Raw genomic sequence first — 27,562 nt, forward strand, 5'->3', positions numbered from 1 at the left:
CCTTTCGTCCAATCGAGTGTAAGTCATCGACTGGTGACAGAACCTTACCAGTCTTTGCTTAATCAGGTTGATGGAGTTGTAGATCGAGTCGTCCAAGATTCCTTCCGATTTACCACTAACTGTCAAGTCCTGCTGATGATGCTTCTGGTGCAGCTGGAGTTGGGAGTCGATGTCAGATGTCTACAGATGCTTTGAGTTCACAGGATGTAGCTGCAGTATTGGACGCACATTCTTCTTGTGGTGTTGGACAATTCATGGGCGTGGAATCCATTCCGCAATTCCTCGATGTGGACCAGACTACTGCACTCAATGTGAGCACACTTTCAGCCGCACAAGAACAGGATCCCGCTGTGAGTAGAGCACTCTTTTACGTTCAGAGACACCGACGTCCTGACAAGCGTGAACGTGCTAGTGAACCTCATACTGTCCTGAGACTTCTTAAGCATTGGACTAAACTTATCATCAGAGATGGTATGCTTTTTAAAGTCAAAAGAGACAATCAAATGAACAAAAAGTTGTATCAATTCAGTGTCCCAGATGTTTTAAAACAACAAGTACTTCATGGTCTGCATGATGCAGCTGGTCATCAAGGGCGCTCCATGACTCTCTCATTGGCCAGACAACGGTTCTTTTGGACAGGCATGGAATACGACATAGCGAATTATGTGAGGACCTGCATGCGATGTATCGTAGGCAAGACACCTGAACCAAAAGATCATGCCCTCCTTGAAAAATACGCACCTCTGAGCCGATGGAACTCATCTGCGTTGATTTCTGGACAGCAGAGCAGGGTGATAAGAGTGTGGATGTCCTGGTAGCAACAGACCATTTCACCAAATTAGCCTACGCATTTCCCTGCAAGAACCAGTCTGCAAAGCAGGTTGCTCATCATTTATGGAATAGTCTCTTCTGCATTTATGGATTCCCTAGGCGTGTGCATTCAGATCAAGGTCCAAGTTTTGAGAGCAAACTGATGAAGGAGTTGCTGAATATGGCGGGTGTCATTAATTTGTGCATTGTCTTGTGTTTTATGTAGAACTGATTTATTCTCTGTGAAGTGAAACCCCTATTTCCACGTTTGTATCTCCATTGTGCAGGTAATGTGTATAAAATATATTGTTATAATGTGTTTTATGGATTAAAGCAGCACTCAGTAACTTCGGGATTTCTTCGCTGTATTCTCGCTTTTTGCTCGCAGGTTTCTCTCTAGAGCTCCCCCACAGCTTCGGAATAGATATTTGACAACACTGTTGTAAAAACTCGTTGGCTATTCTCAGACACCAGAGGCTAGTAGATCAACGACATCAAAGCAGATGGGACATTCTTTAAAACATCTTCTTCCTTCGGGTTCGAACAGCGTGAGGGAGCGCAATAATGACGGCATTTTAGCAGATTTCTTTTGGCCGTAAAGCAATTGTTTACATCGCGAGACCTGATATCACGCGATACTTCCTGACGCGGCGGCCGGCGGCCCGCCGTCTCAAAGTTGCAAGTGCGAATTTTCCGCTCACGGGCACCAGGGGGGTGCGAAACGACCACCATTCAACCCGAAATAAGTAATATAACCATTCCAATGACTCCGAAGCTGTTCAGTTAAGGTAAAAAAGTTACTTAGTTCACCTTTAATTGCTTTATTCATGTAGAATATATGTTCACCACTAGGTGGGGATGTTTCCCTTTCTATTGAATTTAATTTAATTGTTCTGTTTTTCATTGAGTTGATTTGTGATTAATTCACTGAAAATGTTTTATAATTATCAATGTGCAAAATTGTACTCATTATACGATCACAACGCAAAAGAAAAAGATTAAAAAGAAAGAGTACTGTTTTAAATAAACAGCAGAGATAACGAGATATGCTGAACTGATTTATTCTCTGTGAAGTGAAACCCCTATTTCCACGTTTGTGTCTCCATTGTGCAGACTGAGGCAACACCGTCACACATGACCTTCCAAAAAGACTCACGTTCTCCCGTTTACACAGCCAATACACCAAGAGGCTCACTCTTCAACTCACACCACATTAATGTTTTCCTGTCCATGTCTCGTCACGACACATTTAAAGGGACGCGTCACTTACGCCACCTGATCCGAATAATCAGTGCCAGTGAGCAGGCCTTAAAGGTACACTTCCCATCTCAACCACCCTACCCACTACATACGGTATCAAATGCCTTGTGAAAATCAATAAATAAGATAAAACTATCATCTAAAACACAATCATTGTAGTCTACCATATCAAGTATCAGTCTAATATTATTACTAATGTGTCTTCCTTGAATAAATCCAGTCTGTTCCTCATCTATAATATCTTCGGTACTATACGGTTATCCGGACCACATGTGATGACCCACCCCAACCCCGCCCCTAAACCTACCCGTCACTGGGGTTACGACCAACCAAGAGCGGTTGTGGTCACGTGTGGTCAGGTGTGGTCCGGATAACCGTATAGTACCGTATCTTCTAATCCTTTTTTCAGTCTCTTGGCAAAGATCAAAGCAAATCATTTGGCATCATTATTTAATAGACTAATGGGTCTCCAATTCTCTAAACAAAGAATATTTTTGTTTGGCTTTGGAATTAATGTAATAATACGGTGTTTTAAAGAGGAGGGCAGTTCCCCCTTTTCAATAGATTCTAGAAATACGGCCAGCAAAAATGGAGCCAACTTATCTCAAACACTTTATAAAACTCACTGACAAGTCCATCATTACCTGGAGAACGATTATCTTTAAGGTTGCCAATACACTCTTTAACTTCCTCCAACCTTAAATCACCATCACAAAACTATTTAACATCATCCTCAATAACTTTGGCTTTATCTAAGACATTATCTACAAAGTTATTCAGATCTGAAGACACAAAGTTGGGAGCGTACAGACCTTTGTAAAACTAAGTAACAAACTGTGATATATTTTTCTCATCCTCTGTGACTGTATTATTAATTAACTATTTGTTTATAGAGGTCAATTCGCCATTTCTTTTTTCCAAATTAAAAAAGTACTTAGTATTTCTTTCCCCCCAAATCCATTAGTTCTCGATAGGCGCATTATTCCTTTGATAACAATGTATTCTTTTTGTCTTTTAACTGAAGCAATCGATTCCCCATTGAAATAGCTAGGTTTCTAATTTAGTATTTCATTACTTCCCAATGTTCTCCATAGACATTTGTTATTTTAGCCTGAGACCAGTGCTTATCAATTAACTTTGATGCCATCAGTTTAAAATTGTGATCATCTAATAACTTTTTATTCAGTTTCCAATAACCCCTTTTAAATTTAGATTCGTCTGGACCGTGAATATTTATCAAGAGTGATATACCCTTATGGTCAGTTAAGACTGACGGCTCTACAGAAACCATCTGGACACACTGTTCCAGTTCATGTGATATTAGGAACAAATCAATGCGTGATTGTTTGGAATAATCTTTGTTATTGTTGTGGAAAAAATGTATAGTTTACTTTTAATTTATTTATTTCCTTAAACATTGTGTGGGTTTTCTTTCAATTCAATTATGTGTTTTCTCTCCTGGAATGAATGCACCTGGCAGGGACAATAATCACACAGTAAAACAAATGGTCAGATGAGCCTTTGAACTCTCTAGTGTGGGTAATTTGTGTTCAGGAAAGACAGAGGGATTGTTTAGCCACAAACAAAGACCTTTTGACCTCACGGGAGTGAGAACAGTAAAACCCCAGGGGGGTTTAGAAGACCACTGTATTCCTTAAATCCAGCTAGATCTGGTTTACTGGGGGAGCGGAAAATTACAGGAGAAGAGACTGTATAAAAAGACTGTCTGTTTTCTGTGTGATCAGGTTTTTGCTCCTCTCACCGGTTAGCTGCGGTGATTTGTGTGACCAAGCCTCTTAAAGAGAATAAAACTTCTTCTCTTTAATACAATTTGACCCTGAATGTTTCTAATGCCTTGATGCTGTTTGTTAATTATTGTTTTTGCCACAACAATTGGTGTCAGAAGTCGGGATCTCGTGGAAGTCTCTTCTGGTCCTGAGACAGCGGATTTGACGAATTGATCATCTCAAAACACCCGGCTTTGATCTTACCTCGAATATTGAGAGAGAAGAGCCAAACTGCTTACAGGGCCAGGAGGGACTCAACTGAGATCAGAAAGAACCCGGTGGCAGCAAAAGCATCTCGGGTAAGAGACAGTAAAATTATTTAAATTTGTGTGGTGTAATTTGATATGACTGTGAGTGAACCATAGTGGCTGAAACTATCTCTTTGGTACGGGCAGAGAAGATTTTCAAGGGGGATGTTGAAAAACTAGCTCGTAGAAGTGGACGGAAGAGCCACACCTGATAAATTAGGTTTACTCAAAATCTCTGTAACCTGAGGAAGTCTTGTAGAAGTGGACGAAAGAGCCACAAGTGGACGGAAGAGCCACACCTGATTAATTAGGTGAACCAGAATCAGTCGAGCGCTGGAAAGTACTCACGGAAAGATTTTGAGTAAACCGTAATTACAGGAAGCATATTTGCTAAACCTTGCCGATTTGAGGTGACAAAATCATATCTGTTGAAGACGTTTGACAGATTATTAGACGCGTGTCGAAGGAAAATCCAGGAGAGATAGTGTCGGCCAGTATGGGGTCACCTAACAGTAAGCCTAAGCTGAATAATTTTAATACACCAGTTTTCTGTCAAATGAAAAAGAATTACGGACATAAATGTATGCTGGACATAGAAAAATTTATTAAATATCATGATTTTCCCAAAGAAGGGACATTAAGCAAAGTAAGATTGAATGTTGTTAAACAGTCAGTTGAAAAAAGCAGTAGGGCTAAGAAGCAGCAGAGTTGTTGCGGTTGTTTTCGTCATGTGTGTAAAGAATGTGAGCAGACTGTGGATTGCTGGCTTGAAGAAGCTGACAGGAGAGTTTCCCAAAATGCAGCCGAGATTGTCTCGGCGCCGCCGGCATATAACCATCACTACCCCGGGGCAGAGCTGAAAGCACTGAAACTGGACCTCGATCTCGACTGCTCTCCAATGTTAGTCTTTAGAGCTTGGACAGTGTCTGATATGAGAGATGCGATGGCTCATCTGACAAACAAGCCTGCAACTCAACAAAAGACAAGAGGAAGAGGTGACGGAAAGAAATGGCGGTGCTACGTGTGTGCTACGAATGATCACACGGTCAGAAACTGTATGCAGAGTGTGCAAGAAAGACGAGCATTGGAGCAATGCGTGCCCAAATCTACATTCGGATTGAAACAAGAGGAGCCGTGGCGATCAGGTCGTGGGAAGACAGGGAAGTGACCATTTATTACTAACACGCAAACACGACACACACACAAACACTGATTTACATTCTGATATCTGCAATGAAGAAACTGCTTGCAAATCTTTGCGTGTGAATGACGACATTTTTGCAAAAGATGTGTCTGCTGAATTGTTTGAGAATGTATAAAAGTTCAGGGTTTCTTACAAATGCCCAGACTGTGGATTGCTAGCTTGAAGAAGCAGATAAAAAATTATGTAGAAAGAATTAGCATTTAGGGAAAGATAGTAGGAAAATGTGGGTTTTTCCTGATAGAATTTACAAACAGTGAATTGCTGGATTGAAAAAAGCAGATAAAAGAGAACAGACACAGAAGGAACTGAATGTAGGGAAAGATAGAATTCATGAAACTATTTATGAACGCCTGTTTAGTCAAATTAAGTTGAAATGGTATGAAAAGTGAGTTTCAGATAAAAATAAGGCATTGAGTATGATTAACAGGGATTAACATGATATAAAGATAAGGAATGTTTCATTAAGCAAAACGGGGAAAAAATTCTATATTTTAGTGGTAAAATAATGATTGAAATGATGTTTATTTTTAGTTTGACAACCATTGTCTTTTGAACCTAAAGTGTCCAGCAATGCTGGGAGTACAGCAACAGCGCTTGCTTGTTCAAACCGGCTTCTGGATGTTAAATGTATACTTGTTTTGTAATCAGTGTTGTTGATGATACTACCAAATTAGAAATGTCCAAAGATTGGATATTTTGTTGATATTAAGCCATTTAAGGAAAATATATTGTTTTATAAAGGAAATTATGGGTTGGAGATAATTTCCCCAGACACGTGTGACTAAAGTTAATCAGAAACTTTGTGAAACCCGCTTAGAATATTTTGATTTTCCGTGTCGATTATGAAAATTAATGTTCTGCCAATAATAATGATTTAAATGTGATTTATTGCATTAATGTTATGAAAACAAGAGTATTGAAGAATAGATTGCTATATTTTTTATAACAAGAGTTGAAGGTGCAAGCGGCTATGATAGCTGTCTGTGTAATTTAGGGACTGAGATATGAGTAATATAATCTTGTGATTTAAGTTGAATCTGCAAACTAACCATTTGATAGAAGAATAAGCTTTCAAACCAGTGTTAATGAAATTGATGACATGCTAAATTTCTTTATTCTGTATGAAGAGTAACTGAACAGTCCTGATACAAATAGTGAGACAGAAGAGAGCAAATGCTGTAAGCAGCTCTGCTCTGAAGCTCTCAGTTTAAAGAGATTTGCAGATGATGTTTTTGTAAAAGTTTGATTCTGATTGGAAAGATAAACAATAACTTGACTGGCTCCAAACAAAGAAAGTGCCAAAATGACTCAAATTTAAAGAAAAGTCTGTGTTAATATGGGTTAGAAAGTAGATTAATGTTAATATGATGAAGACTATGATTCGGCTATTGTAATTGAATTTGCAACTGGGACAGTGGGGGAAAATACAGAGAACTGCTTATCAGTGGCTCTGTTTGCATTTCCTGAATACAACACACTGCTTCAGGAGTGTGAAGTAGGGTGGAGCTGAGAAAGATCACAGTGATAAGACTATAGGCAGGATAACAGAGAGTGTTTTATTGTGGTCAGCGGGGTCATTTGGCAGTGACTGTAAATGCCCACTCGGTAGGTGTATTGATGTGGGTTTGAAAGTGGAACAGTGTTTGGATGACGATATTGAAGTTTTCGTCTGAGAAAGAACTAAGAATGTGAATGCAGTGCTAAGGAAAGTGAAGAGAATGTGCGAGTAAATGAGGGAGAAAAGAAAGTTGATAGATGGAACCTTTGAAAGTTGTAAGAAGATTGAAAGATTTAAGTGTAAGGAATTCCTTTTGAAAGGAAAGAACTATAAAAAGTACCGGTTGATGTAAAATTACAGATAAGACTAAATGAGTTGCAAAATATTTTAAAAGTACCGGTCACTAAAAGGATGACTGTGTTTAGAATGAAACACTTTGATAAGGTTTTAGATGATATGGAGAGACAAATCTAACGAATGATTTATAATGATAATTTAGGCAAAGATGCCTTAAGTTGGGCTAGAATTAAAAGTTTTCTGTTTTTGAAGATGCAAAGTCCTGAATGCCTCTAAACAGTCTGTCTCTCTCATTCAATGTCAGCTAGAAGCTGTAATCTGAGCCTGTGTCATAAGTGATAATAAGCTATTTATAGTAAAGCACAGTGTTTCAGTTGAAAACCGTATGTTAAAATAAATCATACTACAGGCAGTTCAGATCTGACATATTTAGAGGTCAATTTGTAAAACTGAATGATTTTAAAGAAGTGATTAAATACTGTTGTTATTAGCCTGTCTCCCTGTGAACACTATTAGGTCCGAATGGCTCTGTGTGACTCTTGAATGTGCCTTCCCTAAGCTCCAGAGAACAACTGATTCTGTTGAAGAAAACTGATTTTGTGATGGGAAAGAGCGGTTACCAGTGTGCATGAGGTGTTGACCCAGAGATGGGTAAGATTCTCCGATGGCCAGAGGGGGACAACCTAAGCCAGGGCTACGCCGCCACTGGGCACCTGCCCAATAGAGAAGGGAGGTGTTTTATGTGAGAAAGGTTAGAGTTGAGCGATGACTGTGTGAAGCCAACATCATCATAACATTGAGAGGGGGTATGGAGCTGTGAGGAGTTACAACAGTCTGCCCCAGAAATGTGAGTTCCTCTGTACCACTCACCAGAAACTGCGTTGATTGCTTGTTTTTCATCGTGACAAGCATTCTCCACTATGCCAGGGGACAACACCCTGAAGAAAATCAAGAAATTTGATGATCAAGAAACTATGTAGAATTGTTTTTCTGGAAACAGGGCGATGGTCACGTGTTCAATAAAGGAAAAACCTGCAAACTTTCCCAGCTGAGAATCCTCCCATTTGATCCCACTCATGAGTTTATGAATGTAAGAGGAAACAGAGATGAATGTCGGAGATGAGCAATAATGTAATAATAACTGAAAGGTCATGTGACATACCATAATGTTGAAGATGTAACAGTCTGGAAGCTCGTGATACCTAACTGTCTCCAGGTTAATGGATTTCAGAGTGAACTGTACAGTCACTGCCAACAACCTGACGAACGAAAAAAAAAAAAAAGTACAGGAAATCATTTTAATGGAAATCATTTAAAAAAAGAACTTGCTATAGGCCACATACTAATAAAGGTCAGGGTTTCAATTTGGTGACAACTAATGAAGAACAAGTTAAAAAGATCATCTGTTCTTTAAAGAATTCTAAAAGTAGAGATGCTTTTAACATGGATAGTATGTCAGTTAAGAAACATTTAGAGACTTTAACCCCCCCAATTACACATTTAATTAATCTTTCAATTACACACAGCTGCTTTCCTGATAACTGGAAGCATGCAGTTATCTCACCTATCTTCAAATCTGGAGACCACTATGAAGCAAGTAATTATAGACCGATAAGTATATTACCAGTTGTCACGAAACAGAAACTCAAGTTCCAATTGCAGTCTTTATTTGACAACTCCAAACACACAGTCTCAGTAGAAGTGCAGAATAATCCGGACATGCAAAGTCTTCAACGAAGACAAGGAATAACTTCATCCAGTCCTCACCATCCAGAGAATGAGAGAACAGCAAAGCAGTAGAATACAGACTCGAGTCACTAGAAGAGCTGACAGAGAGCAAGACAAGACATGAGCAACAACGATCCGATAACACACACACAGAACGCCAGCCAGATGAAGACAGTGTAGATGAGTTACACCTGTGCCCACTCTGATTAACTTATCAGGTGCGCAGTGATTAATTAACCCTAACAAGCCCAACGAGTGGACCTACACACAGACACACACACAGAAATGAGCATACGGATCCATGAACCGTGACAGTACCCCCTCCCTCAGGAGCGCCATCTGGCGCTTCAAGAGGAACTTACCTGACGGTTGTAATCATCGATAAGAGAATGATCCAATATGTCCCTTGCAGGCACCCAACTCCTCTCCTCCGGACCGTAACCTTCCCAGTCCACCAAGTACTGGAATCCTCGTCCCTCCGTCTCGAATCCAGAATACGATTTACCGAATAAGTTGGTTCCCCATCTACGAGTCGCGGCGGTGGGGGAACCAGGGCAGGCGGATTAATATCTGAACGAAATACAGGTTTCAATTTGGACACATGAAAAACGGAATGAATCCTCCTGTACGCCGGAGGAAGTTTGAGGCGGACTGCCACCAGATTAATGATCTTGGAGACAGTAACGGGGCCAATATATTTGGGAGCTAGTTTGTTAGAGACGGAGCGGAGAGGAATATTCTTGGTTGAAAGCCACACTTTTTGACCAATGACGTATACGGGAGGCTTCGACCGGTGGCGATCGGCCCTAGCCTTGGTGCGCGCCCCCACCTGGAGCAGAGTCTCAAGGGCTCTGGTCCACGTGCGGTGACACCTCTGGACGAAAGCGTGGGTGGAGGGGACTGCGACTTCGGATTCCAGACTGGGAAAAACTGGTGGCTGGTAACCTAAGCCACACTCAAACGGAGATAGGCCCGTGGATGACGCTGGTAACGAGTTATGTGCGTACTCAACCATCGAGAGCTGCTGACTCCAGGAGGAAGGATTCTTGGACACCAAACATCGCAATTTGGCCATTGCTCTGGGGATGAAAACCAGAGGACAGACTGACAGTCGCTCCCAGTAATCTACAAAATTCTCACCAGGACCCCTGTCGGAGACCACGTCTATCGGAAGGCCATGTAAGCGAAAAATGTGGTCAACCACAGCCACCGCTGTCTCCTTGGCAGAGGGTAATTTAGGCAAGGGAATAAAATGAGCCACCTTCGAGAACCGGTCCACTATGGTCAAAACGACCGTCATGCCCTGGGAGGGCAGGAGGGCGGTGATAAAATCTAGCGCAATGTGGGACCAAGGTTTTGAAGGGACAGACAGCGGTTGGAGTAACCCATCTGGGGGTCAAGTCAAGTCAAGTCAAGTATATTTGTAGGCTATAGCGCTTTTCACAATACAGATTGTATCAAAGCAGCTTCACAGTATTAAATTAAAATAATACAACAAGGTTTGTTTCTCGTGGACTTTATTGATTGATAAGATTAAATTAAATATCCCCAAAATATCCCCAACTGAGCAAGCCAAAGGCAACAGTGGCAAGGAACCGAAAAACTCCATCAAGTGACCTAATGGTGTCCTAAAACTCCATCAAGTGACCTAATGGTGTCCTGAAACTCCATCAAGTGACCTAATGGAGAAAAAAAAACCTTGGGAGAACCCAGGCTCAGTCGGGGGCCAGTTCTCCTCTGGTGTTTATGAACTAGAGACCGGAATTAACTAAGATTAAAAAAAATATATTATACGAATGCCTGGCTGAAGAGATGCGTCTTTAATCTAGTTTTAAACTGGGAGAGCGAGTCTGAGCAACGAACAGTATCAGGAAGGTTATTCCAGAGTTTTGGAGCTAAATGTGAAAATGCTCTCCCTCCTTTGGTGGACCTGAATATCCTAGGTATGACCAAAAGCCTCGAATTTAGTGTTCTTAACCCTCTGGGCTTCTTCGTAAAATAGTCACACTTAGCTTCCTCCCGCCCGAAAACGGGCGAAGCCTTAAAATTTTACTTTACTTTTTCCCAGGATAACCAATCAAATATATTTTTGTTCTATAATGTTTTCTGATTATTATTTAGAATTTTTAGAATTTTTTATGATACTTTGCATTAATTATATAATTTTTATGAGCTATTTTTTCCATTAGAATTAATATATATATTTTTATTTTATTTATTTTATTTTATTTTTCAATAAATGCAACATTTCACATCAAAATAGAGTGCAGGCCTAAAAAAAAATTTTTTTCAAGTGAGAAGAGCGCCATCTAGTGGCTTCAAAATGTATTAATTTGTGTCATGTCCTATTACCGCCTATAGGCGGCCTATAGCTTTTTTATTTATTTATTTGATTTATTCCCATTCGGAAAGTTTTTTTTTATTACTAAGCAACCACTGAATGGAACAACACAAATTATATATCATTTTAAAGCTTAGGATCTCAGCTTTTTAATGCATCTAATTACATTTATTAACTCCTAACGAGTGCTGAGTAATCCCTCTAAAACCGAGTGTACCGCCAGCAGGCGCCACCTAGCTGCGAAAATATTCTTTACCATATTTTAAAAAAATCTTGCCTTGATTAACACAAAGTTGATGTCATTTGAAAGCTTAGAGTCTGAACTTTACAGTGAATGTATCCACTTTGAAAAACTCTTAAGTATTGCTGAGTAAATAGAATTTCTTTTTTTTCATAATCTATAAAATAATGTACTGCAATGTGTCAAAAACATCATACAGCTCATGATTTCTCAGATAATTGAAAATGGCACTTCATTTTTTACAGCATATTATTACAATTAAAATGAGCCCAAAATTAACATAATCTATTGATTTTATGACAAGATATTCTTCATGGAGAAAAAATTGCCCATGAGGGGTGTCAAAGACTGTACAAAAAGGCTGTCTCTTTTCCAAATGCTGTAACTTTTGATTCCTTTATCCAAAAATTATCATTTTAATTCCAGATGCAGCTAACATGTAGGGGGACTTCACTAAAAAAGAATTTTCCTCCTACCTTATTTCCTTCCTGAGTTATTCCATGACAAATAAGAAAGATATGCAAAATCATAATAAAAATTATATATATATATATATTGTATTTTATCCGCTGTTTCTTGGCAGGACAATGTCCAAATGTAATGTAATTTATATTTTCAAAAAATTTAAAAAGAGTTCTTTCAAACGATACCTACCTTTTGACTCTACTTGCTATAGTTTTGGAGTTATTATGATTATATCATTTTTATATAGTTTGGGGCAAAATTTGCTGTTTCAGTCTTACCAGTTCATTTCTCTCTGTGTGTGTGTGTGTTTGTGTGTGTGTGGGTGTGTGTGTGTGTGGGGGTGTGTGTCTTATTTGCACTCTTGATGTTTTAGAGTGTCACCCCTTCATTGCTGTACACTTTTTTTCAGCACAGTGGCTGATCTGTAGCTTGTACCACCAAAAGTTTCTCTGAGTTTTCCTATTTTTTCGTATTTCCCATTCATTTCCTATGTCGCCCGTTTTCGGCGGGAGGAAGCTAAGTGTGACTTTTTTTTTTACGACCCTTTAACATATCAGAATCATCTCCTTGATTTTTTTGTGTGTTCATATAGGTAATAAAACAAAATTCACCAAGTTTCACCCCCATCCGATGAAGCAAAAAAATTAAACAATTCGAAACGTTCAAGTTTTCGCCCGTTTTCGGGCGAAGAAGCCCAGAGGGTTAAAGAGCGCGATGGATTATAGGGCGATAGAAGATCCGTTAAATAGACTGGAGCTAAGCCGTTTAGGGATTTATAAGTCAGTAGCAATACCTTGTAGTTAATACGGGACTTTAGTATCAACAGTATCACCTGTTGGGGACAGGCCAGTGAATCTGCCATTAGACCTCTAGAATCATTATATAAGCAAGCTATAAAAATCCTTGATAAAAAGCCATTTCGTCACCACCATTGCAAGATCCTAGAGAAACACAGTTTATTGAGTTTTGAAAATGTCAGACTCTTTTCAAACTGGACTCTAGTGTATAAGATTCTACACAGCCTGGCCCCTGCATGTTTATTGTTTTTTGTTTGCAATCGCCCTGCAATTTCTATACAATCTACCAGAATAGCTTCTATTTTTGACTGTAACATACCTCTTTGCCGCTCAACCTTTAGACAATCTGCTTTTTCTTTTAAAGCTAGATGACATAAAGAGCTGCAGTTTCATCAAGAGTTTTAAATCACAACTGAAATCTTTTCTGAAGACCACTCAAATCTGTACCCACTGACACTGATGTGGTGCAGACAAAATGTGTTTTGTGTTTGTGTGTTTAGGGGGCAGGGGGTGGAGGAGTGTTATTTGTATGTTTTTTGTTTTTTTATGTACCCTGCCCCGGGACTGCAGATGTAAATTAGCCTGTAGCTAACTCTAGTACAATGCATCAAATGGTAACATTTATGTTTGAAATTGTACATGGTCCCTAATAAATAAAGAAAAAAGTATGTGTAATATTTACATAAATATTTGATTTAATACACTGCTTTTTTAGTATAATAATGAAAAACTTTTATAGAGCACCTTTAAATGTTACTTCTCAAAGTGCATTACACAGAAAAGGATACGATGTAAAACGTAAAAAGTAAATGCATAAATAACATTAAAAATTAAACGTTATAAAAACATTAAAACAATAAACTAAACATACAATATTCAAAATACAATATACAAGATATAGCCTACAATATAGTAGTACATTCTACGCGATACCTCTCATCAGGAGTTTATTTAAATAACACTTGCCTGACGGCTCATGCTAGCGCTAACCCGGACACCGACGTCACTTCAGTGAGTTGAGGAAAGCCGTAAAAGTCCTGCAGAAAGCGATCATGAGGATGGAGTGTAACGACGCCCAGCTCCAGGAATGCACTCATATTTTGTCGGTAGTACCAGTTTATAACAATTATTAGTTAACACTAAGTTGTTAACACTTCGGAAAAAATAATAAATTGTCGTTAGTTTTGTTCACATTGTCATGTTAATTATAATCGAATGCATTTTGTTTTATTGACCACAATATTATCATTGATATTTGTTTGAGAGGGGCACTTCTGATTCATTTTGAAAAAGGGGCTCGAGCACCAAAATCTTTTATAGGAGACTTTGAGCTTTGTAAGTTTGTAGATCTTATACATGCAAAAACATCTACATAACACACTAAAGAAAAAGAAAACATGAAAACACATCATATGACCCCTTTAATACATTAATACACATGTAATGAAACCATTATTAAAAACATTATGTATAAACTTGAGCTTCCATTGTTTTCCAAAAGTGAGCTTGAACTGTTTCTTCTTCTTCTCATAATTATGAAAAATGAATATTTCATCAGTCTTTGTCTCCCTCTGCTGGTACAACACAAACACAGAGATATTCAGGCTCTTTATTTACTCTGTGACAAAACTCAGAGCTTTTTGAGTTACTGTGCGTTTATACACATAAAATGATTAATCTATGAATGAGAAACTGTAATTTGCTGTGAAATAAAAGGTGTTTCACTGCCGCCTCATCAGGTCTGTCAGAGGATCGCTGAGATCTACATGAAGTCTTCATTTCTAACAGTGAAGTCACTGTATCTTCAGTCTCTGTTGATTCTGTTGACTGAGTCTCTGTAGTGGATCCTTATTCACCATCAGATGATCAGCACAAGATCACACTGTCATCTGATAGTCAATCCTAAAATAAAACACACACACAGTCACATATGCAGTATGAGATATTACATCTGTCACATCTTTTCATAAGAAAACTAACTAGATAATCTATATTAATTCATTCTCAAGCATGATCATATCGCTTCTATCTGATGCACAAAGTCACTTTACAAAATCAAAAGCACATGAAAGGTCACTTTCACACACCGGACAGCTGATCCAGAACCAGCAGAAATGACCATTACACTCACTACACATTTAATATCAGTTCATAACAACCCAGATCTCAGATTATCACACACATAAGGCGTCTTTACACACAAACCAAATCTGAAGCGGCATAAAAATCACAAAATGTGCATTTACACAGAATGTTTATTGCTTCTCTGACGCCGAGAACATAAATGCATTTACACAGGAATTAGTTATTAAAATCGCGGGAAATAATACTTTGAACATTACTATAAAACTACAGTTTTAACAAAGTGTTATAAAATGAATGTAAAAGTAATTAAATATTAAAGAAATAAAACTCAAGATAAATAAAAACACAGAATGTCAGATTTCCTCTGTGTGATATAGCGATCTCACGCTCTGATGTGTGTCATAATTCTGTGGTACTGAGAGCTATTTTATATTTCTTAATAAAACTATTCCAGATGGAACAAATGCTACAAATATATTATGAATTATTACACCGGGTCGATCACCGCAGGACTTATTCATGTTTTCAAAGAGCCAGAAAGAACAATTCTGCTGTCGTCAGCGTTTCAGGCAGTGTGTGTGTGTGTGTGTGTGTGTGTGTGTGTGTGTGTGTGTAATATCGTCCTCAAGAAGAGGATTTCTGGAATATAATATCACACAGTGACGGCGAATAAGCATTAGCGTATCTGAGAGAAATGTAGAAGCGCGTTGATCTGCCAGTCTCTTCAGAGGAAGATTACAAACGGCGAAAGCCAATTGATTACACACGTCGACTCTGTTATTCTGGTGGTTTCTTCACGCTGTGAGTACAGGACACTTTTACTTTATTGTCTCTTGTTGGCTGACATTTTTTTAATTTGGCTAAAACAATATGGATTATGGCCGATATGTTTAGTCTTCCGCTTCTTGATTCTCGCGCCGCGCGTTTGGTTGTCATGACAATGGCGTAGTTTAGAGCGACACAAGATCGCGTTCATTTACACTGAACAAAACAATATCAGAGTCATCTTTGACACTCGGGGCTGAGGCGGGTCAGACCGGCATATTTTAAGTCTGCTTTCATGCGGCATTGTGTCTTTCCACAGAACTTTGAGCAGACACAGAGCCGCTTTAGAGCAGCCTTAACTCGCTGTGTAAAGATGCCTATAGAGACAGTTAAAGGGGAAAAGCTGGAAATAACATTAATATTATTTTCACAATCAGTCACAACAGTATGAGCAGAATTACACTCATATTAAACACAGTTTAAAGTTCAGAAAACTACAGAAACTGAAGCTGAATTTAAGACTCATTATCTGATGATCTCAGACAAAATATCCACACACACACACACACACACACACACACACACACACACACACACACACACACACACACACACACACACACACACGGTGTTACTGAACCTGGTACAATGTACTTATATTTCTAGTGAGTAAATCAGCCATTTGAACTTTAAATAAAAATATGATGATGAAAATCGTTAAACTATTCTTACCACAGTGTCTCCAGTTTATAATGTGGATCATCCCTCAGATCCTCTAACAGCTTCACTCCTGAGTCTCCTAGTTTATTCTCAAGCAGATCCAGATCTCTCAGGTGTGAGGGGTTTGATCTCAGAGCTGAAGCCAGAGCAGCACAACCTTCATCTGTCACACCACACCTCTGCAACCTGTAGAGAACAATGACACACATTAAGCCTATATCCAGAGATAAACATGACACTTAAAAAATAACATAATCCTGTCAATATGAAATATATACAAATACTCATTAGTTCACATTGTGAAAATTCATCAGTTAGGATTAGGGGATTGATTATAGAGTTTGTAGAGTATAAAAATCAATATTTCTATGGAAAGTCCCCATAAAACATGTAAACCCAACGTGTGTGTGTGTGTGTGTGTTTGTTTGTGTGTGTGTGTGTGTGTGTGTGTGTGTGTGTGTGTGTCTGTGTGTGTGTGTGTGTGTGTGTTCGCGGGTTATTCAGAAACGACGCAGGGCAGAAACGCAAAATCACCAAGTGACAATAAAACTAGTCCAGTGATGAATATATTTAGGCTTTCTGAAGACTTGGAGCCGATTTCTGTGAGGAATCGATCAACATTTACGATGTCGTTCTAGTCATAGATATACATTTGTAATGATGTCCGATTCGTGAATGAATCATTTGAGTCGGTTCATTGCCGTGAATAGGAGAAACCCGTTAATAAACCAGTCTAGATGATTCATTCATGAACAGAACTGATTTAGTTTACCGAGTTCAAATCACTGATTCAATGATCCTGTCAATGTTTTAGTGAACACTGTCTCAGGAAAGACTGAATGGTCTGGTCATGCTGTCTATTAAACACGATTGAGCACGACGGCTTGATTTCAAAGATGTGATCAGAGAATGGTGTTGTATTGTATGCAGTGTGTCATTATAAATGTATAATTTTAGTTCATTTAATAAACTTTCAAATTTAGTCCTTTATTTTCTTAAATAATAATCGCTATGCTTGTAGATAATGATTGTTGTTATATGTGACAATCTTTACGAGATGACATGAACGCAGCATATGAGTGTTGAGTGTCGTAATATCCATGTCAAGTGGACGTGTGGAAGAGCCGTGAGACTGAAAGCACTGAAAGCCCTCGCGCTGCTCATATGCTGAGAGAGAGATAAGACAGTAGAGCTGCACGATTCATCTTTACTGTGATCTCCATTCAAACACACACACCATCTTCTTCAGATTCCTGTGTCTATTAAACCTTTGACTAAATCATATCGCGATATTTTAAATCTGTGTTGGCGCTGCCGCTGACCCAGAGAGAGTCGTCATGAAACAGCTTATTGGGAACAGCGGGTTGGGAATCGTAAGACATTTTCCGGTTCCGGTTCCCATTCAATAAAATGATTAAAACAACTAATAAAACACAGCAGTAAGGGGAAAATGCACAATCCTGTGTGTGTTTATTTCTTATACTTGTCAAATGAGTTTAACAGACTGGTAATGTCAACAAACTTTTGCAAAAATAAGGAAAATAAACATTTCTGCATCCTCTTGGAGAATGTGGGACTCTCCTATAGCTTACAGTGTCTCCAGCAGTGGAGAACACCCTCTCAGAAAGGGGAGAATATGCTTGAACACACATGTAAGATCCAGACAGGTGAAACATACTATTTTTAAAATGGGTTTGAATGATTGATTCATAAAGACTTCACTTGTTTCACTACTGGATGAATCAGCGCTCTATCAGTTAATAAACTTCTCTCTGTTTATGTCTCTGACGCGGTGAGTCCCGCAGGCGCTGGGCTAACGTTACTCCGCCGCGGTGCGACCCGACCGCTGTAAAGTAGTCCGAGTCTAAACGCTTATTACAGGCTTACCGTAGTGATTCAGGATAGGACAAAAACACGCTTTGAAAAAAGCCATTCATGATGTACTCGCTTATTGTATAATACAATACCATCATATTACAGACAACTGGTGTAATTATGCAGTTGTGGAGACGAATGATGATTCCAGAGCAACACATGCAGATACACTACCAGCCAAATGTGCGGGATCGCTAATATCTTTAAGGTTTTAAAAAGAAGTCTCTTCTGCTGCATTTATTTCATTCAAAATAACAGTAATATTGTGAAATATTATTCCAATGTAAAACAGCTCTTTTCTACGTGAATATATAGTAAAGTGTAACTTTCTATTCATCAAAGAATCCTGAAAGAAAATTGTACACGACTGTTTTCAACATTGATAATAATAATAATGAATGTTTCTTGAGCATCAAATCATCATATCAGAATGATTTCTGAAGGATCATGTGACACTGAAGACTGGAGTAATGATGCTGAGATTCAGCTTTGATCACAGGAATAAAGTACATTTGAAAATATATTAAAATAAAAAATCTTAAATGGTTATAATATTTAATAACATTAATGTTCTTTTGTATTTTTAATCCAATAAATGCAGCCTTGGTGAGCAGAAGAGACTTCAGATCCAGATATATGGATATATTTTCTTTTTGTATTACCGTCATGTTCACTTTGTTTCATTTTCCATAAGAGTGTTATAAACACTCACTTCCAGCCAATGGTCGCACACGGGTTAATGATATCGGCGTGAAGCGACACAAGTGCGTTCTGAAGCTCACACCAGAAGTGATGCGGAAGATGAGCGGCATTCCTGTGAGTTTCACAGTTCGCTTATATCACGCTTCAGAACGTGCTGACGTTTAAGACGAACATGAACTCCTGAATGTGTGTGTGTTGGCCGGAAGCAAAGGCTTATATTGTAAAAAGTTTGAAATATTTGTTTCACTTCAGAAGCACTGATTCATCAGCTGGGGTTTATGGATTACCGTCATGTTCACTTTGTGTGGTTTCTGAATCCACTTGCATTACATGGACTCACAGAGATGATTATTTGCTTACACTACAATAAGGTTTCATTTGTTACACACTAGTTCACTACATTAGTTAACATGAACGAACCATGACAGATTCTTCTACAACATGTATTAATCTTAGTTGATGTTCATTTCAACATTTATTAATACATGTTTGAAATCAAAAGTTGTGCAGATGTGTCCATTAAGAATCACAGGGAAAGGGATTGGGCGATTCGGCCGTGGTGAAGTTCTCTGGCACATGCCGTACATCACCAGTAGGGGGCAGTCCTGTTTCTCTCTCAGTTATAGCGGCACTGAAGACAATAATGTGCAGCGATGTGTTAAACTCTCTCTGGTGTGTATTGACAGCAAGCGGCGAGCTCATAAACGTGTGAGAAACACATTTTTAAGTAGAATATATTGTTTATGAACAGCTCAAATAGAAATAAAATATTAATGATTCAGTTATCAATGGTTCTTACATGCTTGTCATGGGCGTTTGTAGCATAAAAGAGTGTTACAATAACTTTTTAGTGAACTTATAAGTGCAAATATCCCGTCCCATTTTATCAACTCTAATTCCCACATTGTGGAATTATTACACTGTGAATTCATTTCTTTGACATTTAAATAACATATAAAAGATCTTTTGCAAGGACACAATGACGAAAATGTGACTTATGTCAGTCTAACATAAAATTATATTGCATTTTAATGTCTATCTTTGCCAAAGATATGAACTTTTCAGACATATTAAAATATTTTAATAATATTGTTCATTCATTGGCCACTTAAAAGTACGATCTGTAAAAATGAATAAATGAATAAAATCCCCCGGTTCACTCGAGCAGAACCAGTCCTATTTTAACGTTTCTGATCCTGCGTTTCTCCTGTATTATAAACGTTCAGAAACCGGTTTGATTAGAACAAATACAGATTAATAACGTTATTTTGTGTTACTTTTTTTTGTAGCCTAGTTTATAATAATAATAATAATAATAATAATAATAATAATAATTAGGCTATAATACTACTACTAATAATAATATCTCTCTTTTCTTTTCTTTGTTTAATGCCATGCCAGCTTCTATGGATATATATTCAAGGTGAGGAACAGGTTTTTTATTTAAATAAAACTAAATAAGATGCCAAACGAATTAATTTAAATGAAAAAAGCCTACATTCCTCATTCGGCACGAATCCAGATGTTTCATGATCTGCGAATCAAGCTGAACTATTAGGCCTATTATGTAGGCTAAGCTTTGTACTCGGCATTACTGACGTAAAATATCATCTTCCCCATATAACAGCGCAGTGAGGCGGTGGTCACGCTGAACGCCACAGATTATATTACAGACTATTCAGATTGAGCGCTGGAACATTTTATGTGTTTGACTGTATTTTATTCAGAGGCGAATAGAGGAGATTCCTTAACTTTTAAAATTAATTTTACACTCCTATGGCCAACTTTCTTTATTAAAAAATGGTAGCACTTTATAATGGGCTAAGGTTTCATTTTGTTAGCATTAGTTAACATGAACCAACAATTAATGAACAATATTCTACAGCATTTATTAATCTTAGTTAATGTTAACCTCAACATTTTATAAGACATTTTTAAGATCCAAAGTTGTATCTGTTAACATGCACTGTGAACTAACATGAACACTAATATTTTATTAACTAACATTAATAAAGGCTATTGCTCTCTGTTAGTTCATGTTAGTTAATGCATTAACAAATCAGACCTTATTGTAAAATCAAGTCAAGTCAAGTCAAGTATATTTGTATAGCGATTGTATCAAAGCAGCTTCACAGTATTAAATTAAAATAATACAACAAGGTTTGTTTCTAGTGGAATTTATTGATTTATTGAATTAAATATCCCCAGAATATCCCCAACTGAGCAAGCCAAAGGCAACAGTGGCAAGGAACCGAAAAACTCCATCAAGTGACCTAATGGAGAAAAAAAATTGGAACTGGAGCTAAGCCGTTTAGGGCTTTATAAGTCAGTAGCAATACCTTGTAATTAATACGGAACTTTATAGGTAACCAATGCAGTGATGATAAAATCGGTGTTATATGATCATATTTTCTTGATCTAGTAAGAACTCTAGCGGCGGCATTCTGGACTAACTGTAGCTTGTTAATTGAGGATGCAGGACAACCGGCTAATAAAGCATTACAGTAATCTAGTCTCGAGGTCATGAATGCATGAACTAACTTTTCTGCATCAGAAACTGATAGCATATTACGTAGCTTAGCAATGTTTCTAAGATGGAAAAAGGCGGTTTTTGTAACATATGAAATATGATTTTCAAAAGACAGGTTACAATCTAGTATAACACCCAGGTCTTTTACTGTAGAGGATAAAGTAACAGGACATCCTACTATATTAAAGTTGTATTGTAAGAGGTTTTGTGGGCGGTTTTTTGAACCGATAAGTAGTACCTCTGTCTTGTCTGGATTTAATAAAAGAAAATTATGCGTCATCCAATCTTTTATATCGTTAACACACTCTGTCAATTTGGATAATTTAGCGTTTTCATCTGGCCGTGATGAAATATAGATTTGAGTGTCATCAGCATAACAATGGAAACTAATTCCATGTTTCCTTATAATATTTCCAAGTGGCATCATATATACTGAGAATAATAGAGGGCCTAACACAGATCCCTGCGGCACTCCATAGTTTACTGGAGTTATGATCGATTTTTCTCCATTTAAATAGACAAAATGGTAGCGGTCAGATAAGTATGATCCGAACCAGCTTAATGCTTGTCCTTGAACACCAGTATAATTTTGTAGTCGATCTAAGAGTATTGTGTGATCTATAGTATCGAACGCAGCACTAAGATCAAGTAAAACTAGTATTGAGATACAGCCTTGGTCAGAAGCTAAAAGTAAATCATTTGTGATTTTAACGAGCGCAGTTTCAGTGCTATGGTGCGGCCTGAAACCTGACTGAAACTTTTCATAGATATCATTTTCTTGCAAGAAAATGTTACCAAAAATGTAATACAATTTAAATAAAATACCTAAATAATGCAAACAACTCATTGGATAACATTGGGCTGCATATAAAGAAACAAAATGCATGTGCCATGAATAAATAAACACTTGCCATTTTTCTTTTGCTGGATGTCTATTGTCTATTTGCATATCAATAAAGATTTTTTTAAAACAACGCACATTGAATTAGTCATTTCTACAACTTTTATAGCACTTCAATTGTAAAAATTGTGAGCCTGACATATTACATTTATTATCATCAGCACTCCATGTTCAAAGATTTACTAGCTGTCAGTTCATCTCTTATACGCTGCTGCCATCTAGTGGCTGTTAGTTGTAACTCTAAAAGTATGGGGAACTGCTTAATGTCTGTTTAGTAATTCATATTTTATCCTTCATTTGCTCTCCAGAAGCCATATTTGAACACACACACACACACACACACACACACACACACACACACACACACACACACACACACACACACACACACACACACACACACACACACACACACACACACACACACACACGTAGATTCCTTTAAATGTTAAGGGGAAGATTAAAAAAGAGAAACTGGATCTGTGAATTCTCACAGAATCACAATTGAATTCATATCTTGCTACTCAGTCAGAATCTTATTAACCTGGAGTCCCAGTCTCTGTCACAATAACCATATATGTAATGTTTTAGGCCTATTGGCAGACATCCGTTTAAAATGTAGGCAATGGCATATAAAGAAGCTTTTCTCCATATCCACTTCAGTTTCTCAGCTTGCACTTTAATTATTGATTAGGCTACTTCTGTACTGGTTTGCGCTTGGCAAAGATGTTCAGATATCTCTATGCCTAGTAGACCTACACCAAATGCTCATTAAAAGGGTCCTGTACAGGGCTGTACAGTGTGACATATATCTACAATATAGCCTGCGATTGGTCAAAAAAGAATAATACCATTTTATAATAGATGGATTGACTTTAAATCATTCAGCCTTGCAATTAAAAGATGTGGTTCCAACATATTAAAAGCTGAGCTAAAATCTACAAATAAAAGACGTGCATACGAGCTAGGATCCTCTAGATGCCTATTTATGAAATGTGTTATAGCTATAACAGCATCATCTGTACTTCTATTGCTCCTATAAGCAAACTGAAATTGGTCTGATAGACCACTCACGTCTGGTTTTACAAAATTAATCATAATTTTCTCCAAACACTTCATTATTATTGAAGTAAGTGCTACTGGACGATAATCATTATTCTCCTTACAGCTAGCCTTTTCTGGGACAGGGATAATAGTGGAGCTCTTCCACATAGAGGGAACTGTATGCGTGTCTATAGATTTCTGAAAAATAGGGCACCAGGCTTCGGCCAGCTCTCTACTACAAGATTTTAGTAACCGCCCAGAGATGCCGTCCGGCCCAGAAGCCTTGTTAGGACAGACCTGTGAAAACAGTCTCTCCACCATGTTCTGGTCAATAATTGTTTTAGGATTATCCGATATAGACAAGGCATCCAGTGCATTTGCCTGCTCCTGTGAGAAGTCTCTTACATCAAATCTACAATAAAAGTCGTTCAGCTCATTTGCCTTTGCAAATCACATTAATAGATCTCACATCTCATCTATCACATTGATAGATCTTTTGTCATGTTTGTCATATATTTCATAGAATCCCATAATTCTTTGGTATTCATAGTCAAACAATGGGCCTCAAATTTCTCCCTCTCCTTTCTCCTCGCTTTCCTTAGTTTATAATTCAGTTCCTTCTGTACATCTTTCATAGCTGCAAGGTCTCCTCTCCTAAAAGCCATTTTTTCTGTACTATGCACTCCTTAATTTCCTTAGAGATATAAGATTTATTGTTTGGATATATAGTTATTATTTTTTGGTCTAACACATTATCTTTACAGAAAAGTATATAATCTGTCATAGTCTCTACGGCCTCCTCTAGATCCAAACTTTGAAAGACGTTCCAGTCAGTGCAAGAGAAGCATCCTTTTAACGTTTCAATTCCATCATCATTCCACACATATACAGTTTTAGTTTGTGGTTTACTGCTCCTAAGCATGGACTTATATGTCGGAATTAAATGGACAGCATTATGATCAGAGGAGCCTAATGGCAATTTAACCTTAGCTGTATAGGCATTCTTAACATTCCCATAACATTTGTCCAAGATGTTTTTGCCTCTCGTATTACAGTCCACATATTGATCAAATCCAGGCAACACAGCGTCAAGTTTACAATGATTAAAATCCCCTAAAATGAAACAAGGTGCTTCAGGGGTACGACTTAATTGTCTATGAACACAGTCTGCTGTAAGTTTAGCTGCATTTGCAGCATTCCCACTAGGTGGAATATAAACTGTACATATTAAAATGTTCCCGAATTCGCATGGAAGATAAAAAGGCCTAAGGCTTACACATACCAGTTCTATGTCGGAGTCACAGAGCCGCTCTCTCACGGAGAATTGCGAGCACCACTTTTGGTTAACGTAAACACAAATACCGCCCCCTTTGCTCTTGCCTGAGTTGTCGTTCCTATCAGAGCGTACCAGAGAGAAACCTTCCAGGGCAACGAACGAGTCCGGCACGTCCTCTCGTGCAGCTCAAAAATGCAGCTCATATCTGTTGCTTTCGGTGACGTGCCCTCCATTAAATCTGCATATAGCGCGGGAACTGAAGATCGGATTTAAATCCGTTTTGCAAAAACACATTTATGTGACCAGGTGTAGATGGAGTCGTTTTGATAAATAGAGCAAACGCTTTACAAATATGAATTCTCTTACATCATATGAACAGACGTAAAAATAATTTGATGAATTTGATCATGTTGTTTTAATAGCTTTGCTTGTAATTAATGAAATAGTAGTTATTTCCCTGCATTTTATTCCATTTTGATTATATTTTATGAATTCACAGTAGCCGTGTTTCCATTACCCTTCAAATTGCGCAAATTGAAATTGCTAATTGAAAATACGGCCAATGGAAACACGTCAATTTCACAAAAACTCCCATTTATGGAAAAAAAGTTTCTACGCTCACATGAGGAGGTTTTTCAGGCCATTCAAACAAGAAATATTTAGCAAAACTGCAATAGAAACAGTGTTTGTGCATTTACAGTCACCTGACGTAGACGACGCAGTGTGTTTGGACAGAATACGAGACAGAGCTCTTTATTAAACTCATAAAAGGCAAAAGAATTACAGGAATAATGGATTCTAAACCTCAAATAAATGCCACAATCAAGACCTTGAAGCAGAACTGAGGGAGAAACACCCAGAAACTCCTCATATGTGCCGCTCACAAGTATAATAAGGGTCGTTCCTCACCATTAATGCTTGGAAACACACACACATCTCCTTCCATTAATAATAATGGCCAGTGCAGTGGCTGGGATATACATAATCCTACCAACGTCCGTTAACATGATTTTTGGAATGATTTTACTGATCGCGAGAGGAAACAATGAAGTTTTAGTCGCATAACATCAGTTAATGGAAACACCGTCATTTCGCAACAGCTTTTTGTCGACATTTAGAAGAAGAAAAAAAGAACGCAAAAGTTTTGCGCAAATCTGTAATGGAAACGCCCCTAGTGACAGTTTCATGTGAGAGTAACGTATGATCTTACCCCAGTGTCTCCAGTTTACAGTGAGGATTCGCCAGTACAGCAGAAAACAGCTTCACTCCTGAGTCTCCTAGTTTATTCCCAGACAGATCCAGATCTCTCAGGTGTGAGGGGTTTGATCTCAGAGCTGAAGCCAGAGCAGCACAACCTTCATCTGTCACACCACACACACTCAACCTGTAGAGAACAATGACACACATTAAGCCTATATCCAGAGATACACATGACACATTAAAAAATAACATAATGCTGTCAATATGAAATATATACAAATACTCATTAGTTCACATTGTGAAAATTCATCAGTTAGGATTAGGGGATTGATTATAGAGTTTGTAGAGTATAAAAATCATTATTTCTATGGAAAGTCCCCATAAAACATGTAAACCCAACGTGTGTGTGTGTGTGCTTAATGTATTTGTAAGCATTTTAAGGAACGTGTGTGTGTGTGTCTGTTTGTGTGTCTGTGTGTCTGTGTGTGTGTGTGTGTGTGTGTGTTTGTTTGTCTGTCTGTCTGTCTGTCTGTCTGTCTGTCTGTCTGTCTGTCTGTCTGTCTGTCTGTCTGTCTGTCTGTCTGTCTGTCTGTCTGTCTGTCTGTGTCTGTGTGTGTGTGTGTGTGTGTGTGTGTGTGTGTGTGTGTGTGTGTGTATTCGCGGGTTATTCAGAAACGACGCAGGGCAGAAACGCAAAATCACCAAGTGACAATAAAACTAGTCCAGTGATGAATATATTTAGGTTTTCTGAAGACTTGGAGCCGATTTCTGTGAGGAATCGATCAACATTTACGATGTCGTTCTAGTCATAGATATACATTTGTAATGATGTCCGATTCGTGAATGAATAATTTGAGTCGGTTCATTGCCGTGAATAGGAGAAACCCGTTAATAAACCAGTCTAGATGATTCATTCATGAACAGAACTGATTTAGTTTACCGAGTTCAAATCACTGATTCAATGATCCTGTCAATGTTTTAGTGAACACTGTCTCAGGAAAGACTGAATGGTCTGGTCATGCTGTCTATTAAACACGATTGAGCACGACGGCTTGATTTCAAAGATCTGATCAGAGAATGGTGTTGTACTGTATGCAGTGTGTCATTATTTGTATAGTTATAAATGTATAATTTTAGTTCATTTAATAAACTTTCATATTTAGTCCTTTATTTTCTTAAATAATAATCGCTATGCTTGTAGATAATAACCCGTCCTTCGGATGAGACATTAAACCGAGGTCCTGACTCTCTGTGGTCATTAAAAATCCCAGGATGTCCTTCGAAAAAGAGTAGGGGTGTAACCCCGGCATCCTGGCCAAATTTGCCCCTTGGCCTCTGTCCATCATGGCCTCCTAATCATCCCCATATACTGATTGGCTTCATCACTGTCTCCTCTCCACCAGTAAGCTGGTGTGTGGTGGGCGTTCTGGCGCAATATGGCTGCCGTTGCATTATTGGTGGTGGTTGAGGAGATTCCCCCTTCCTTGTAAAGGGCTTTGAGTACCTATTAAAATTATTATTATAATGATTGTTGTTATATGTGACAATCTTTACGAGATGACATGAACGCAGCATATGAGTGTTGAGTGTCGTAATATCCATGTCAAGTGGACGTGTGGAAGAGCCGTGAGACTGAAAGCACTGAAAGCCCTCGCGCTGCTCATATGCTGAGAGAGAGATAAGACAGTAGAGCTGCACGATTCATCTTTAAAATACTGTGATCTCCATTCAAACACACACACCATCTTCTTCAGATTCCTCTGTCTATTAAACCTTTGACTAAATCAT

The 27,562-nt window shown here is 38.2% G+C and overlaps 1 protein-coding gene across 2 annotated transcripts in view; it reads right to left on the bottom strand.

The window, feature by feature from the left end:
- LOC311302516 (uncharacterized protein) overlaps positions 1 to 27,562 on the bottom strand; it is a 197,792-nt gene that overhangs the window by 146,377 nt on the left and 23,853 nt on the right. Inside the window, exons 11-13 of one of the 2 annotated variants that reach the window (XM_084428461.1) lie at positions 25,785 to 25,958; positions 16,259 to 16,432; positions 13,866 to 14,578 (exon numbers count right to left, since the gene is read on the bottom strand). In XM_084428461.1, the coding sequence (XP_084284587.1) occupies positions 14,554 to 14,578; positions 16,259 to 16,432; positions 25,785 to 25,958 (373 nt within the window). In that variant the 3' untranslated portion in view covers positions 13,866 to 14,553. Of the gene's footprint in view, positions 1 to 13,865; positions 14,579 to 16,258; positions 16,433 to 25,784; positions 25,959 to 27,562 lie in introns of those variants that run through there. The other variant, XM_084428460.1, reaches the window with a different exon arrangement.

The sequence above is a fragment of the Rutilus rutilus genome (genome assembly GCF_951802725.1).
Source record: "Rutilus rutilus genome assembly, chromosome: 13".
Classification (NCBI taxonomy): Eukaryota; Metazoa; Chordata; class Actinopteri; order Cypriniformes; family Leuciscidae; genus Rutilus; species Rutilus rutilus.